Source organism: Cervus canadensis, chromosome 6, assembly GCF_019320065.1.
Source record: "Cervus canadensis isolate Bull #8, Minnesota chromosome 6, ASM1932006v1, whole genome shotgun sequence".
Lineage (NCBI taxonomy): Eukaryota > Metazoa > Chordata > Mammalia > Artiodactyla > Cervidae > Cervus > Cervus canadensis.
The window spans coordinates 36184321-36202777 of NC_057391.1; the positions used below are offsets into that span (position 1 = coordinate 36184321).

Genomic DNA, 18457 nt, shown 5'->3' on the forward strand with positions numbered 1-18457 from the left:
CTTTCACTTTTCACTTTCATGCATTGGAGAAGGAAATGGCAACCCACTCCAGTGTTCTTGCCTGGAGGATCCCAGGGATGGGGGAGCCTGGTGGGCTGCCATCTCTGGGGTCACACAGAGTCGGACACGACTGAAGCGCCTTAGCAGCAGCAGCAGGTTTGTCATAGTTTTCCTTCCAAGAAGCAAGCACCTTTTAATTTCATGATATAAAATGTGAGTTATTCCTTTCCCAGGTTTTGGGACAAGAACAGGGATAGCAATAATAGGGTTGAAGGAGTCAATAATTTCTTCCAGCCATACCTGAAACCACAGTAGAACTTTGCTCAAGCATTTCTAGATAAGAATTTGTTTACCTAGGATAACTTTAAGTGAGCCACGTGTATCTGAAAAAAATAAAATAGGTTAGCTGCAAAGGGAAGTGGGATTTTTACTGTACCTGATCTAAAATTCCAAAGAAATTAAAAGGTCTCTTAGGCCCTGGATTAAGGGTGGCATCCAAAGAGATGAAAGAATAGTTGCCAAAGGGAGTACTGTGGACATAATGAAAAGAGCCATCCCTCCGTACAGCAGAATACTTCCTAAAAAAATACAAGACAAGAAAGCTTTAGTGCAATCATAAGAAGACAGAATGAGTTTAAATTCCTACCCTACTATCACACTATATCTTTACTCCCTTTATAAAGGAAATTTCCATGATCTGACAGAGAAATAAACAAAACTAGATACCAGACCCACAATGGGTAAAACAATTAAATTTTTTTTCCTATTGTCTCCAAGTGAAAGTGAAAGTGAAATTGAAGTCGCTCAGTCGTGTCCGACTCGTTGCAACCCCATGGACTGTAGCCCACCAGGCTCCTCTGTCCATGGGATTCTCCAGGCAAGAATACTGGAGTGGGTTGCCATTTCTTTCTCCAGGGAATCTTCCCGACCCAGGAATCGAACTTAGGTCTCCCGCATTGCAGGTAGGCGCTTTAACCTCTGAGCCACCAAGGAAAGATACAGACAAACATATTCATTAGTAACCAAGCACAAGGTCACCAAGCAAAGCAGAAAAGTAGGTGGCTAACTTAAGCAGTCCACTAAACATTTTAAAAGAGATAAACCAGAATCCAAGAAAATGGTACTTATCAATCATTAAAAATTATAGTGCATGTGTGCTAAGTGGCTTCAGTTGTGTCTAACTCTTTGAGACCCAACAGACTGTAGCCTGCCATGCTCCTCTCTCCATGGGATTCTCCAGGCAAAGATACTGGAGTGGGTTGCCATTCCCTTCTCCAGGGGATCTTCCCAACCCAGGGATCAAACCCTCATTTCTTACATCTCCTGCATTGGCAGGTGGGTTCTTTACCACTAGCACCACCTGGTAAGTCAAAAAATATTGTAATGAGGGCCTCCTAAGTACCTAGCAGAATTCTTGGTGTAGTGAGATACAAAAGTGTTGAGTTCTTAAAACAGGAGTGCAAAGGCTTAAGTCACAATAAAGCCTTGCAAAGAAGAAGTTATTGAGCGAGGAGAAAAATGTTCAGTCAGAATCAGTAAATCTTCTTTCAGTTTCGAAAAATATATTGAAAACATACACAGGGTCCACATCCAGTAAAGAAAGTCCCAATCACCTTAAGTATCAACAGTATTCAGGTGTCCAATAAGATGGAGACTGAAGAGCAAGGAGAAAGGATGGGTAACAAAGTGTACAGGCTTGGCACTCATTGAGTATTTGCTGAATAAATGTGAAAGAAAGTAGAGATTATATTTAGAGCTGCTGCTGCTGCTGCTGCTACTAAGTCACTTCAGTTGTGCCCCACTCTGCGACCCCATAGACGGCAGCCCACCAGGCTCTTCTGTCCCTGGGACTCTCCAGGCAAGAATACTGGAATGGGTTGCCATTTCCTTCTCCAATGCATGCATGCATGCTAAGTCGCTTCAGCCGTGTCTGACTCTGTGCGACCCTTTGGACAGCAGCCCACCAGGCCCCTCTGGCCACGGGATTCTCTAGGCAAGGATACTGCAGTGGGTTGCCATTTCATTCTCCAATATTTGGAGCAGACCTTTATTATTCAAATGTCAGAATATTATAAGAAAATATCTGAGTGTCTTATATGATATTTTACCTAAGAGTACATGTGAAAGAAATACAAATAAATTTCTGAAATTTAATGTGCCATCAGGAAGCTATTTTTAAGCAACAACTATCAAATATATCATAAATATACTGTCATAGATATTACAATTAATAGTCAATCGGTTCTATTACCTCTCTTCCTGATATTTTTAAAATTTCTATCTCAGGGATTTTCCTCATTAAAATTTGTACTGATATTTTTCCTGCCTTTTTTTCCACAGTTATTCTTCAAGATCTTATAATCTCATATGTATTGTTTCCTCTCCTACATTTTTGACATATTAAAATCCAACTATCTAAAATAAAATTCAGGTATTTGAAAGTGGAGGTTAAAATATACAATAGTCTTTGAATTCTGGATTTTGGCATCTCTGAGGCATTCTAGAGATCACAATTTAACCTCAAGATTTTTTTCCTTCCATTTTTTTTCCTTCCTTTCATATGATACTTCCATAATGCCTGTATCTCTAGCTAAGTGTCATTTATTAAATCCAGATAAAGTTTAATGGTTAGAAACAAAAATATAAAGGTAAGAAACTTTAAAGTGATTAATAATTTGACTTTTCCCAATTACTAATCAGCCCCTAAATCCTGTTAATTCTTTGAAAATATCTCTTAAGCCCATTCCCATAATCACCATCAAAGATACAAACAGTTAATAAGTGGGAGATTTTCATCTCTGTCCTTCTGCTTTCCCACTTTAACAAAAGAGGACAACCCCCTCTTTCATGTTATGGTGACTCTATCTGTTTACCAGTTAACATCCTCAAATTCATGTCACCATCCCCATACCCATGATCCTTGTTCAGACAGGTCTTCTACTCATTTCCAACCTTTTCCTTATGATGGTTAGACTACTGCAGGATTTTTCTACTTGGTCTATACAACTCCAATCTCTCCCTTTTTCTTTTTATCCCTATCTGTATTTTGTTATGTATCTGCCCTTTATAAAATACTATTTTCCTATGTTGCTAATCTCCTTAGGAACCTATACTGGATTATAAACGATTATTACCCATCACATCTAAATTTCTATGCTTATCACTTGACACCACCACGAACTGGCTCTACACTCTCTATCCAATGTTGTATCAGTCTTCAAAATGAACCTGTATTCTGATGATAACAGTTTCCTTACTGCACTCAAAACTTCATTCTAGCTTTTAAAGCTCTGTTTATACTCATCCTTTTGCCTAAAATATACCCCCCTCAGAACTTCTTACTCCTCCAAAGGCTACCCATGTTTTAAGACTGGACACAATTTTCACTACTTTCACAAAGTCTTTTTTAACTTGCAACTAGTAGATAAATAGATCTAATGCACAGTGTAGTAATTATAATTTTAAAATACTGTGTTATAAACTTCAAAGTTGTTAACAGACCAGATCTTAATAGTTTACTCCACAAAAAAGAAACAATAACTATGTGAAGTGATAGAGATATTAGCTAACCTTATGTGATAATCGTATTGCAATATATAAATGAATCACACTAACACACTGCACACCTTAAGCTTACATAATGTTATATGTCAATAATATCTCAATGAAAAACAAAAATGAAAAATAAAGTCTGCTATTTGTCTACCCCATGCTGATGTCTGCCTTTTCTGATTTCTCATAGTGCTAATTAAGTGTAACAAATAATCTAGCATTTCATCAGCCATTCCTTCATGTTCTTTTCTAACCATTTCCTAAAAAATTTTCATCTACCTTAGCTAGACTCACTTGAAGATAGAGGGCATATTTGTTTCTCTCATACTATCCAACTAATGATAGACTCAATACTTGCTATTTGACTAATTGACAATGTAGAACAAAGTTACTGAAACAATGTAAAACAAAGCTACAGGAACAAAAAGTGAAATTACAGCCAAAAGAAGAATTCCAATACACTGACACTAGAAAATTGGTTTTGTGATTCAAAGATCCTTTCATATTCATTGCCTTTTTCATATTCATGCACATAAATTTAAAAATATTTGTATGACATATTGGACAAAGCACCCAGAAGTGACCAACTGGGCTCTTCAGCCACCCCAGAGGCTAAGAGAATCAGTAGCTTAGTATTCTTAAAGTCCACAGTACTCTGATTGACAAGCTCTGATCTAAATGACTTTTGCTGTATATCAACAGCAAAAAAAAAAAAGTCTGTATAAAATAATAAAAGTACCATTGGCCAACAAAAAGCATCAAATTATATGAAATGAAAAGAATAAAGGGAGGTCTAAGCAAACAAACAAAAATGAATCACCAAAATAATAATGATAAACAACTAAAAGGCTCCATTTTTAAATTACCAGAGGTTCTTTTCTCTGTTAAAAAATGTTATCACCCATTAAGTGAATTGACTGCACCCTCTTTGTAACACAAACTCTATATTGTTGTCTATCTTCTGTGCATTACAGTACCTGTAATAATTCTCAACACTCTCCAGACTTGGAATGTTGAATGCATCTAATTAAAAAGAAAAGAGCAAACATCATCTAAATTAAAAAGAAAAATGCAAACATGTTAATGACTGAAGAAAAATAACAATTCTTTCAATAACACTTTAGATGACAGATGTCAATTAATTAGACTGGCATTTAATTTTAATTTTTAAAACTTTATAACTTAATAGAATTCAGATTATCTGGAAACTTATTTAAGGCATCTGGTATACTGAAGAATAAGTACTTTGAATTACGCATTACTGAGAATAAATCAATTTGATATTGTAAGACTGGACCACTGTTGCTACTATTTTAATCATGTGACTCTGGAAGTCAAGAAGGACTGGATTCATGGCTGATATACAGATCCATGTCAAGGACTTCTAAACAGCAGATGACTTTGATATTAGGGCCAAAGCCCCTCTCTTCCTAAATCTTAAAAAAGACTCAGTAATAAGGAAGTTATATAATGGTAAGCAAAAAGGGTAAGGACATCATAGAATACTTATCTGGAAATAGAATTTCATAGAACTTGATTACTTGATTGCAATAGCTAAAATTGTTTATCAGTTTTGACTTCCAAGAATCCACTACATTTCTAATAAACTTAAGAGAATAAGCTGTAATTATTAAGGCCAATCAATTTATGCCAAAAGAAATACTATAATGTATATAATCCTCTTGCTTAAGAGAACAACTCTGTTACAGTTAAATCTTGGGGGTTTTTTGCCACATGGCATGACCTACATGATCTGTTTCCAGACCAAGGATTGAACTCAGTCCACAGAAGTGAAAGCACTGAGTCATAATCATTAGACCACCAAGGAACTCCCTGTTACAGTTAAATCTTAATAAAGATGTATCTGTGTATATATATATATGTGTGTGTGTGTATACATGCATACACACACATATATATGCCATAAGCATTTATGCCTATACAAGTCAAATTAAATGATTATGAACTCCAAAAGACTATCCAAATTATTTAATCACAAAACTCCAATTGATATCTGTTACTTAAAATAATATCAGTAGTTTGGCTTGGAAAACTTTGATATACACAGATTTGCTTTTTATTCCAAAAGAATTTGACCAGTACCCCTAATTAAGATTAGGAAAAAAAAAAGGGGAATGTAAACATACCAGAGAAAGTTGAAAGCCAGAATCATATCTTTAATTATAATTTCTAGCCGATTTCTAAGAACTATAGTTGACACTTGAACAACACAGATTTGAACTATGTAAATCCACTTACATGTGAATTTTGTTCTAAAATACATATTACAGTACTACAGATCCTTAGTTGGTTGAATCTGTAGATGCAGAGGGCCAACTGCAAAATTATACCCGAATTTTCAACTGCCTGGTAGTTAGTGCCCCTAACTTCCACATTGTTCAAGGGTCAACTGTGTTTTTTTTGTTTTTTTTTTTTTAAGATTTATTTGTTCATTACTTTTGGCTGCACTGGTCTTCTTTGTTGTGCACATGGGCTTTCTCTAGTTGCAGTGAGCAAAGGATCAACTGTTTTTATAGAGAGCATTTTCTGATCTAACTAATAGCTGTGTATTTCACCAGATAGAATTTATAAATATACCTTTTGAAAAAATATATAAATAGGTATTCATCAGCAATGAATAGTAAAATGAAGCAGACAAATGAAATACTTAAATAACCAATAAGAAAGTCAACCTTTTTGAAACAAATTTACCATCAGGACTCTTGGAAAATAGTTCATTTTCTTATTAACGTAACAATCACAATCTAAAAAATTGGGAAGGGGTTATCCATTTCCCTCTATACATATGTGGATATACTTGTCACTTAAATTTTTAAATATATATAGCAAAATTCAATCTTTGTGATGTACAGTTCTAAAGACATTGACAAGCACACAGTCATGTATCTACCAGCACACTCAAGACACAGAACAGTATCTTCACCCCCCAAAATTTTCTCACGATCGCTCTTTGTAGTCAGCCTCTTTATCTCCAACCCTTGGCAACCACAATCTGTTCTCCATCTAGTTTTGCCTTTTCTTGAATATCATATAAATGAAATTATATAGTATATAGACTCACGGATTTGGCTTCTTTCACTCAGCAAAATTATATCTTTTCAAACATCCACCTCCATGGATTTTGCTATATGCTTTTCTTCCATGTAAAGAAGAAAGAAACCATACCAACTTCCCCCTCAAGGTCTAATAGTGACATCTGAAGTTTTAAAATCACATATTACAGTTGTATTTCTTAGTTGTGGTCTTCAGTGTATATAAACTTATGTTACAATGTCCCATTTTATAATTTTACAATTTAAATTGGAGAATCTGGGCTCCTATAAAGATCTAGTCTTAACTATAAGTGGGACTTCACTCTTACCATGATTTCCTTTGATATCAAGCCACTTGGTTTTTTCCATGACTTTTGTCTTCTTCAGAATACTCTGGTAAGTTTGCCATTCTACCTCTTGCTGCATGGATCCCAAATTATCCTTTGTTTTGGCATCTGTCAGGTCTCCTGTAGGTGTTCAAAAGAAGGTAATCACAATGCAAAGTAAAGCTGGGCTGGGGTTCAACCTTTTTTTAACGCACACTGAAAAGCAAAGATATTCAAAGTACTCAACATGTTTAAGGACAACCGCTACGAATCCACCTGCATCTAAACAAGTCATCTACATTAAGATTCTCAGAAAAAATAATAATAAGATTCTTGGGACTTCCCTGGCAGTTCAGTGGTTAAGACTCCGCACTCCCAATGGAGGGGGCAAAGGTTCCATCCCTGGTTGGAAACCTAAGATCTCATATGCCACATAGTGCAGCCTAAAAAAAATAAAACAAGATCCTCAGCATGGATTTTTTGTTTCTTATAGGTCAACAAGTGCCTAGTTGACCTCCTGTTACATTAGAAATGGGTTGTGAAAACTACACCTTTAAAGAGAGCCATAAAAATGCATCTTGAAACTCTGATAAAATGAAAACTCTTTAACAATAAATGCCAACACTTTGGGCAGTTGCCTAGTATCTATGGCAACCTAATTTTCCAAACCCCAAATCAGGAAATGTGATCTAACAAAGTATTAATTCTACAGCAAGAAAATCTGGAAGGTGTAGCTTGGAAAATGAAATAGAAAATTTCTAGGAAATTAAGCATTTGAAGTTGAGATCATCCATAAAATGAGGGCTTCATCATATCGGCAGAAATGTTTCTGTAAGGTGGGTGGAAGATGAATTCCCCAAGGGCCAGGATAGACGCTCCTTTAGCTTCTTCTTTAACACAGTTGGAAGCAAAGGGTTTGGGGTTTGAACACTCCAGGGAACCAAGTCACAGAAGTAGGAAGGGGTGAAAAAAAAGGGTCCGTCAAACAACTGCCGGTATAAGACCGATTAATACTGCAAAGAAAATGGAAAAGTTTAATTAAAAAAAAAAAGAACAAGAATATGAGGAGAAGGATGAGAACTTTTCATTCCTGATTAAAGGGCTTTCCTTAATTCTCTCTCAAATCTAGAAGTAGGACAAAACAGATACAGATAGAGCAGACAGAACACTTACATGAGAATCACGTGCCTTGCTTCTATCGCTAGGATGAAACCTTGCTACGGCAAGTCACTTAGCCCGGATCTTGACTCAGGTATCCACAGGCAAAGGAGATTACAATTTCCCATCTCCTCTACAGGAGGAGGGCTCACCTGAGGCTGCAGCTGGAGTTTTCCTAACGTCCCTCAGTTAAAAGGTTGCAGCACTGGTTGTATTCTACCATTGGAACCACAGGACAACAGGACAGCACGCAATCGTCCCTACCTGTTGCTAGGACGAGAGCTGGCTGAATGATGTCAACAGTTTCAGAACAGAACGTCTCTAAGTCTACAGCTCTGCCTGGATCGCGAAACCTGCTCAGGTGAATGTCGGATATCTGCAGAAAGCGGGTATTGAACAGAGAGATCTGAGTCAGGAAGAGGCAGCACAGACCGAGACGACCCAGGGGCTCTCTCCGGCGGAAGAAAAAGGCAAAGACTCAGAGCATTCACGATCCCCCAGGGGAGGACCAAGCTCGAGCAGCAGCAGCACCACCACCACTCCGCCCCCAGCGCAGAGACTGGGCCGGGACAGGAGCGGGTCGCGCCCGCGTGCACACTGCTGGCGTCTCATGCCGCTTGGTGCCCGCCCTGAAACCCCATGCGCCCCACCGCCACCACCCCAGCCTGGGCGCCCGCTGCGTCACCTGCAGACCCCAGAAGATGTTGCCGGCTCCGGGGCCCGGCGCAGGGTGCGGGCGCCGGGGACTGCGGGGCTGGGGCAGTGGTGAAGACCGGCCGGCCAGGCCGTAGTGTTCCAAGAACACTGCCGCCAAGGCCGCGGCCGCCAGTCCGGCGACCACCCTGACGGCCAGCCCTGCGGCCATTCAGCCCGCCGGAGCGCGGCCCTCGTGTGCGTGGCCGGGGCTGGGACCGAGCGGCGCCCGCAGGGAACAGCTGGGGCTGCACTTCCGGACTCTATGGTCGCGCGGCCTAGGGCGCCGGGCTGGTCGGCCGCCGCCCGCACCTGCGCCTGGACGTGCACCTGCTGGCGGGCTTCAGGATGGGGTTGCAAATGGGATACAGGGGAAGAAAAGGAAACCGATTCCCCCAGCGCCGCTCGCGGCTGCCTAGACGCGGCAGGGAAGGATCCTAGGTCAGGGAGGCGGAGGAGAGCGTCCCGGCTCCGCCTTAGTCAATCACGCTTGACCTAGGTGGTGGGTTTCCTTGTAAACCAGAGTTAATAATACCTCTAGAGCGTACTTTGCAGGGTTGTTGTGAGAACCAAAGTTTATATGAGGACGCTTTTTAAATCGTTGTGCAAATGTGGCAGGTGGCTTCCTCTGGTCCCTGCTGATTATCAGCAACGTCGCTGTAAGGTTCCTATAGATTTCATCCATATACTTCGTGAGAAAATTTTTTTCTTAAACCTGATTTCATGTGCGCTTGATTATATAATGCTCCACAACAGTGGTGTGCCATTCGTTTAATACAATTAAAACTACTTCTTAGGGGCTAGGCATTGTTGCTTAGGCGCCAAGCAGTGTCTGACTCTTTTACAACCCCATGGACTGTAGCTCACCAGGCTCCTCTGTGTGTAGGATTTCCTAGGCAGGAAGACTGGAGTGGGTTGCCATTTCCTTCTCCAGGGGAATTTCCAAACCCTGGGATTGAACCATCTCCGACAGTGGAGGTGGATTCTTTACTACTGAACCACCAGGGAAACTCCACACATGGGAGGACCCTGAGGTAAACCAAATATGGACTCAAACCCAGATAAAGCAAGATGATTGGCCAGAGGAAACTGGGAAGAAATGCCCCATATAAGTGATTCAGACTACCAGGAGGGCATGACTTTCTCTTTGAGACCACTCACGTGTGTCTATCCACATGTACTCTCTGCTCTAAACACTTTACTTTGCTTCACTACTTTCCATCTCTTTGTGGAAATTCATTTCTACAAAGCCAGCTGGCCAAGGCTTTGTTACTGGCCACTGGTTCTGCTGGTCTAGTGGTGAGGATTCAGGGATCTCACTGCCATACCCTGACTTCAATTCCTGCTGAGGAACCAAAGTCCTGCTTCAAGCCACTGCAGACTGTGGCCACCCAAGTTTAAGGACACAGCAATAAGTCAGCAGTCTGCAACCTGGAAGACTGTCTTCACCAGAACATGACCAAGCTGGCACCCTGATCTTAAATTTCCAGCCTACAGAACAGTGAGAAATAAATTTGTTAGTTAAAAACGACTCAGTCTGTGATACTGTTATAGCAGCCTGAATGGACAAAGACATCTGTGGTGTGTGTGCGTGTGTGTGTGTGTGTGTGCAAAGTCATGTCCAACTCTTTTTTGACTCCATGGACTGTAGTTGGCCAGGCTCCTCTGTCCATTGGATTTTCCAGGCAAGAATACTGGAATGAGTTGCCATTTCCTCCTTCCAGAGATCTTCCCAACCCAGAGATGGAAACTGTGTCTCCTGTGTCTACCTCATTGCAGGCAAATTCTTTACTGCTGAGTCACTGGGGAAGGGACCAAGACATCCAGGTAGTGGGTAATTACAAAGCCCTGATGTAGAAAGAGTGGGACACTGAGATTAGAAATGAAGGACTGTAAAGATAGAAACTACACAATTTGACTGATTGTGAAACAAGAGGGATGTGGCAGAAACAAACTTTACAAGTATTGACATAGCCACAAGACATGACATAAACTGATAAGAAACAACTAGATCCAAGATCTTTTAGGAGATCCTAAAAGATGCTGTTAAAGTGCTGCACTCAACATGCCAGCAAATGTGGAAAACTCAGCAGTAGCCACAGGACTGGAAAAGGTCAGTTTTCATTCCAATCCCAAAGAAAGGCAAAGACAAAGAATGCTCAAACTACCACACAATTGCACTCATCTCACATGTCAGCAAAGTAATGCTCAAAATTCTCCAAGCCAAGCTTCAACAGTACTTGAACCATGAAATTCCAGATGTTCAAACTGGATTTAGAAAAGGCAGAGGAACCAGAGATCAAATTGCCAACATCCGTTGGATCATTGAAAAAGCAAGAGAGTTCCAGAAAAACATCCATTTCTGCTTTATTGATTACGCCAAAGCCTTTGACTGTGTGGATCACAGCAAACTGTGGGAAATTCTTAAAGAGATGGGAATACCAAACCACCTGACCTGCCTCCTGAGAAATCTGTATGCAGGACAAGAAGTAACTGTTAGAACTGGACATGGAACAACAGACTGGTTCCAAATTGGGAAAGGAGTACATCAAAGCTGTATATTGTCACCCTGCTTATTTAACATATATGCAGAGTACATCATGAGAAATGCTGGACAGGAGGAAACATAAGCTGGAATCAAGATCGCTGGGAGAAATACCAATAACCTCAGATATGCAGAATACACCACCTTTTTGACAGAAAGCAAAGAACTAGCCTCTTGATGAAAGTGAAGGAGGAGAGTGCAAAAATTGGCTTAAAGCTCAACATTCAGAAAACTAAGATCATGGCATCTGGTCCCATCAGTGCATGGCAAATAGATGGGGAAACAGTGGAAACAGTGACAGAATTTATTTTGGGGGGCTCCAAAATTACTGCACATGGTGACTGCAGGCATGAAATTAAAAGACACTTGCTCCTTGAAAGAAAAGCTATGACCAACCTAGACAGCATATTAAAAAGCAGAGATATTACTTTGCCAACAAAGGTCCATCTAGTCAAAGCTATGGTTTTTCCAGTGGTCAGGTGTGGATGTGAGAGTTCAGTTCAGTCCAGTTCAGTCACTCAGTTGTGTCCAGCTCTTTGCGACTCCATGGACCGCAGCACGCCAGGCCTTCCTGTCCATCACCAACTCCCAGGATTTACTCAAACTCATGTCCATTGAGTTGGTGATGCTATCCAACCATCTCATCTTCTGTCATCCCCATTTGCTCCCGTCTTCAATCTTTCCCAGCATCAGGGTCTTTTCATGAGTGTTGGACTATAAATAAAGCTGAGCACTGAAGAATTGATGCTTTTGAACTGTGGTGTTGGAGAAGACTCTTGAGAGTCCCTTGGACTGCGAGGAGATCCAACCAGTCTATCCTAAAGGAAATTAGTCCTGAATATTCATTGGAAGAACTAATGCTGAAGCTGAAACTCTAATACTTTGGCCACCTGATGTGAAGAACTGACTGAATGGAAAAGACCCTGATGTTGGGAAAGATTGAAGGCATGAGGAGAAGGGGACAATAGAGGATGAGAAGGTTGGATGGCGTCACTGACTCTATGGACATGAGTTTGAGTAAGCTCTGGGAGTTGGTGATGGACAGCGAAGCCTGACATGCTACAGTCCATGGGGTCAAAAAGAGTCAGAGACGACTGAATGACTGAACTGAACTGAGGTCCAAGATGGCAAATGAGTCCACTTCTGCTAGACCTTGAACCTCAGTATATGCTCAACGTAACACATCAACAAGCTAAGTGACACACCCACAGGCACAATGACTAAGGCTGACTATAAAGATCAAAAAGTAGGTGGTGGCCCAATTCCTGGAAATCCCCATCCCTTCAACCAAATAGCTAGAATACTCCTCCCACTCACTAATCTATGAAATTACCTGTCCCTATAAAAGTTGGCAACCCCATATCCTGGTGCTGCCCTTGCCTTCTATGATGGCCTATATTCTGTCTGTGGAGTGTGTTTCTCTCTAAATAAATCCATTTCTTACCTACTGAAACAGGAATCCAAGTTCTTATTCATGGAGCCAAAAAATGAACTTCACGAACACACAAACAATCACAGTAGTAAGCAAATAGGATTTATCAAAGAGAAGGAAAGTACAAAGCTCTCGGCACAGACACTGAGGGCGGGGAAAGAGACCCCAAAAGGTGAGACTTACAGCAGTTTATATCCTTACCAGTATTAATCTGTACATTTTTGGTTGGCTCCTATGCTTAAAATACATCATTTTTAACCAATCAGTTTAAAGGTCACAATGTTTAGCTTAACATCTTTATGGCTTCTCCTGATCCTCGTATTTAGTTGCCTCTCTTTTTTACACCCCCTAGCCATTTTATAGGCTTCCCTGATAGCTCAGTTGGTAAAGAATCCACCTGCAATGCAGGAGACCCCAGTTCGATTCCTGGGTCAGGAAGATCATCTGGAGAAGGAATAGGCTGCCCACTCCAATATTCTTGGACTTCTCTTGTAGCTCAGCTGGTAAAGAATCCGCCTGCAATGTGGCAGACCTGGGTTTGATCCCTGGGTTGGGAATATCCCCTGGAGAAGGGAAAGGCTACCCAGTCCAGTATTCTGGCCTGGAGAATTCCATGGACTGCATACTCCATAGGGTTGCAAAGAGTCAGACATGACTGAGTGACGTTCACTTTCACTTTCAGCCATTTTACAATGGACCAGATATATGGGCTAAAGATTAATGATCACTAGTTGTTTTTCCCTCAGGTATATGGGATAGAAGTTAATTACTGCCTTTACCTGGATCTGAGTCCTGATAATTTATCAGACCAAGGACACATTCCAGGAATTTGGGACAAAGGGTATATAGCTTTAGGTTAATGGAGCAAGATGTTTATTGAAAACAAGAATGAGGTCTCAGAGTCCTACACTGACTGCCTAGCAATTTCTACCTATTACTTTGTCTCTCACTGAATTATTTCTGCCATGAGACATCAAGAAGCTGAGCTTCATTAAGTCCTAAGACCAGGACTCAGATCATCAGTGTGATCTCAGTCATAAGAATGTGGGTTCAAGTCCCAATCTGAGTTACGCAGTTTCAGTTGGATATTTGAAGGAAGAACACAGTCAAAGAATACAGTTAAAAGTTAGTGCTAAAATTTGGAACTTTAGTGATGAAAAAAAACTAGGGCTATACTGTATGTGTTGAGACATATATGAATAAAGTTTCTGATTTTGTCTAACACTGTACCCAGTGGTAAAGAATCAACCTGCAGTGCAGGAGACAGAGGAGATGCAGGTTCAATCCCTGTGTCAGGAAAATGCCCTGGAGAAGGAAACAGTAATCCACTCCATTATTCTTGCCTGGAGAATCCCATGGACAGAGAAGCCTGGCAGGCTACAGTCCATGGGGGTCTCAAAGAGTCGAACACAACTGAGCATACACATACACAACATGGACGTCTTAGTCCATTCAAGCTGCTATAACAGAATACCATAGACTGTGTGGCTTTTAACTAACAGAATTTAGGGGATTCCCAAGTGGTGCAGTGGTAAAAATCTGCCTGCCAATGCAGGAGACAGGAGACGTGGGTTTGATCCCTAGATAGGGAAGATCTCCTGGAGTAGGAAATGGTAACCCTTTTAGGAAAGAGTTTAGTAGGAAATGAAAACCCTTCCAGGTTTTCTTTGCCTGGAAAACCTCATGCACAGAGGAGCCTGGTGGGCTACAGTCCATGGGGTTGCAAAGAGTCAGACATGACTGAGCATCCACACACTCACAACACTGCTCTACTGAAAAACATCTAGATGGGCATCTTTAAAGCAAATTTAGAAGACATGATTCAGATAATCTGATTTAAAATATAGGCAATGTTGCTAATAAAAAAATGCATTTGGAGAGGTTTTACAGTTTATGGGGTTGCAAAGAGTCAGACACGACTGGGTGATTGAACAACAAGACCTCAAGGATATGAAAATCATTTTAAAGAAATGGAATACAACAAGAAGTTATGTGACGGATAGGAACGGACATTTTGGGCAGAGAAACATGGTTTAAAGTTACAAAGGCCAGCAGTTTGAATTTCAGGTACTGAATTACACTGAGTGAAGCTGCTTCACTCAAGGTGTTTAAAGTGAAACAGAGCAGGACCTTATGGGGCCCTCTGGGGTACAATAGCTTCCTGTGTCTGTTTCTTGTTTTAGGAAACAGGCTCCATTCAGCCTCCTTGACTTCCCCTGAGTTCCAAGGTCGTGGTTCCTCATGAAGAAATATATACATAACAATACCTTTGAGTTCCTCTTTAGGAACTAAGGCTCCCACCCAGGTGGAGGATGATAAATTCAGATGGGAGCTCAAGATTCCTGGAATACTGCCCTGTTACTTCACCACCAACCAATCAGAAGAAACCCACACATCCTACAGCCCTCATCCCAAATTTTGCCTATAAGAACTCTTCCCCCCAAACCAACAGGGAGTTCAGGGGTTTTGAGCATGAGTCACCCATTCTCCTTGCTTGACCCTGCAAAAATCCTTTCTCTGCTCTGAGTCCCAATATTTCGATTTACTTGGCCTCACTGTGCATCAGTGAATATGAAATTTGTTCAGTAACAAAAGTGAACAGAGTTAGGAGATGGTGGAGTGGAAGGATGTGCGCTCATATCCTCCTGCAAGAGCATCAAAATCACAACTAACTGTTGAACTACCATCAACAGGAGGACACTGGAACCTACCAAAGCTCCCCCATCTACAAAGACAAAGAAGCTGCAACAAGATGGTAGAAGGGACACAACAACAATAAAATCAAATCCCATACCGGCCAAGTGGGTGACCCACAAACTGGATAGCAATAATACCAAAGAAGTTCTCCACTGTTATGAAGGCTCTGAACCTAATGTCAGGCTTCCCAGCCTGGGGATCCAACAAAGGGACTAAGAATCCCCAGGGAATCTGACCTTGAAGGTCCATGGGATTCGATTACAAGACTTCCACGGGACTGGGGAAAGAGAGACTCCAATCTTGGAGGGCACAAACAAAACCTTGCGCCCACCAAAACTCAGGAAAGGAGCAGTGACTCCACAAAAGACTGAACCAAAGCTACCTGCTGGTGTTGGAGGGTCTCCTGTGGAGGTGTGGGTCAGCAGGGGTTCACCACAGGGACAAGGGCACTGGCAGCAGCATTCTGGGAATGCTTGGCATAAACCCTCTTGGAGGTTGCCATTAACCCAACCATGGCGACCATGGGGGCTGGGTCACCTCAGGCCAAAAAAACTACCAGGCAAGGATTGTAGTGCAACCTCTGGATTAAATAAATCCAGAGACAATTGGATTAAAGCTTTACTGAGCCAGGCCCTGCCCACCAGAGCAAGACCCAGTTTTTTGCACCACCAGTCCCTCCCATCAGGAAGTTTACACAAGCCTCTTAGCCTCCTCCATCAGAGGGCAGACAGAAGAAGCAAAAAGAAACACAGTCCTACAGCAACTAAAATGGAAGCCACAGTACAGAGAGTTAATCAGCATGAAAAAGCAGAAATTTATGTCCCAGATGAAGGGGCAAGGTAAAACCCCAGAAGAACAACTAAATGAGGTGGAAATATGCAACCTTCCAGAAACAGAATTCAGAATAAAGATAGTGAAGATGATTCGGGATCTTGGAAAAAGAATGGAGGCAAAGATTGAGAAGATGCAAGAAATGCTTACCAAAGACCTAGAAGAAGTAAAGAACAAACAAACAGAGATGAATAATACACTAGAAGGAATCAACAGCAGAATAACTGAGGCAGAAAAAAGGATAAACGACCTGGAGGACAGAATGATGGAAATCACTGCTGCAGAACAGAATATAGAAAAAAGAATGAAAAGAAATGAAGACAGCCTAAGAGACCTCTGGGACAACATTAAACACACAAACATTCACATTTTAGGGGCCCCAGAAGGAGAAGAGAGAGAGAAAGGACCCGAGAAAATATCTGAAGAGATAATAGCTGAAAAGTTCCCTAACATGGGGAAGGAAATAGTTGACCAAGTCCAGGAAGCACAGAGAGTCCCAAGCAGGACAAACCCAAGGAGGGACATACCGAGACACATAGAAATCAAACTGATAAAAATTAAAGACAGAGATCAAATATTAAAAGCAATAAGGGGAAAATGACAAAAAACATACAAGGAAACTCCCATCAGGCTACCAGCGGATTTCTCAGCAGGAACTCTACAAGCCAGAAGAGAATGGCATGATATATTTAAAGTGATGAAAGGGAAGAAACTACAGCCAAGAATACTCTACCCAGCAAGAGTCACCTTCATATTTGTTGGAGAAATCAAAAGCTTTCCAGACAAGCAAAAGTTAAGAGAACCCAGCACTACCAAACTAGCTTTACAACAAATGCTAAAGGAACTTCTCTATGCAGGAAACAAGAAAACGAAAAGACCGAACTACAGAAAATAAACCCAAAACAATTAAGAAAACAGTAATAAAATTATTACCAGGGGGCTTCCCTGGTAGCTCAGATGGTAAAGAATCTGCCTGCAAGGGAGACCCAGGTTCAGTCACTGGGTGGCAAAGATAGTCTGGAGAAGGGAATAGCAACCCACTCCAGTATTCTTGCCTAGAGAATTTCCATGGACAGACCATGGGGTCGCAAACAGTCGGATACGACTGATTGACTAACACTTTCACTTTCACTAGGATTATACATATTGATATTACCTTAAATGTAAATAGATTGAATGTGCCCATCATAAGACATAGACTGACTTAGACTGAACATGTGCACATATGCGCTGCCACTCACCACATCACTCTGCTTGACCCCCCAAATTGTATGTGATTATTTTATATGGTTAGGTTAATCATGTTCCCATTATGCTTGCAACTGTAATTATCTTTTATGTTTTGTCTATTGATTGTGAAAACTGATAACCATATTTTACAATTGTGATTATGTAACTATTACTCACTTAATACCATTGTATCATGATTGGTCAACAGAAAAATAATAGAATTCTATTATCACCAAAACTACTATTTAATAGAAAAACCTGCAATCACTTTTTCAAATCCAGATGCATATCAAAATTATCTTGGAATTTTTTGAAAAATACTAATGCCCAGGTATTTTTTTTTTTTTTTTTTTTTGGCCAGAGCTCCAGATATGTTTCTAATGAGCAGCCATGTTTAAAAACAACTGGACTATATGAGAATCTTTTACTTTTATCTACTTTGTTTCACTTTTTCTATTTCATACTCAGTTCTCCCATTTCATTTAGTTTATGTGTTCCAATTTCTCCATTTCTTTTTTTTCTTTTTGATGTTCCTTCTTAAGCCTTTATCAATCATAGTAGAAAAGCTTTTGTATACACATATATAATATGTATAATATATATATTTTAGCAAACTTAAGAAATTTTGCCTAACTCAAAAATTTATGACATTTTTACTTCACTTGTTTGACTCAGTATGAAGAGAATGCTAGATTTCTAATTTTTAAAGAATTGATATGCAACAAACAACAGAGGTTTACTGTATAACATAGGGAACTATAATCAATATTTGTAATAACCTATAATGGAAAATAATTTCAAATATATGTGTATATGTAACTAAATCACACACACACAAAAGAATTCTACTTTTCAAAATTTAGTAATGTTTATCTTTTTACCAGTTTTTCTAAATGTCCTAGGGACATCTAATAACAACGTATAAGATACAAAATTTTAA

The 18457-nt window shown here is 40.4% G+C and overlaps 1 protein-coding gene across 1 annotated transcript in view; it reads right to left on the reverse strand.

Annotated features, from left to right (window-relative positions):
* The window catches only part of TMEM62 (transmembrane protein 62), a 33631-nt gene extending 24515 nt beyond the window's left edge, over positions 1–9116 (reverse strand). Inside the window, exons 1-5 of the mRNA XM_043473011.1 lie at positions 8775–9116; positions 8354–8465; positions 6935–7072; positions 4530–4575; positions 437–578 (exon numbers count right to left, since the gene is read on the reverse strand). Coding sequence (XP_043328946.1) covers positions 437–578; positions 4530–4575; positions 6935–7072; positions 8354–8465; positions 8775–8954 — 618 coding nt within the window. The 5' untranslated portion in view covers positions 8955–9116. The remainder of the gene's footprint in view (positions 1–436; positions 579–4529; positions 4576–6934; positions 7073–8353; positions 8466–8774) is intronic.
* Between the last annotated feature and the right edge of the window lie 9341 nt (positions 9117–18457).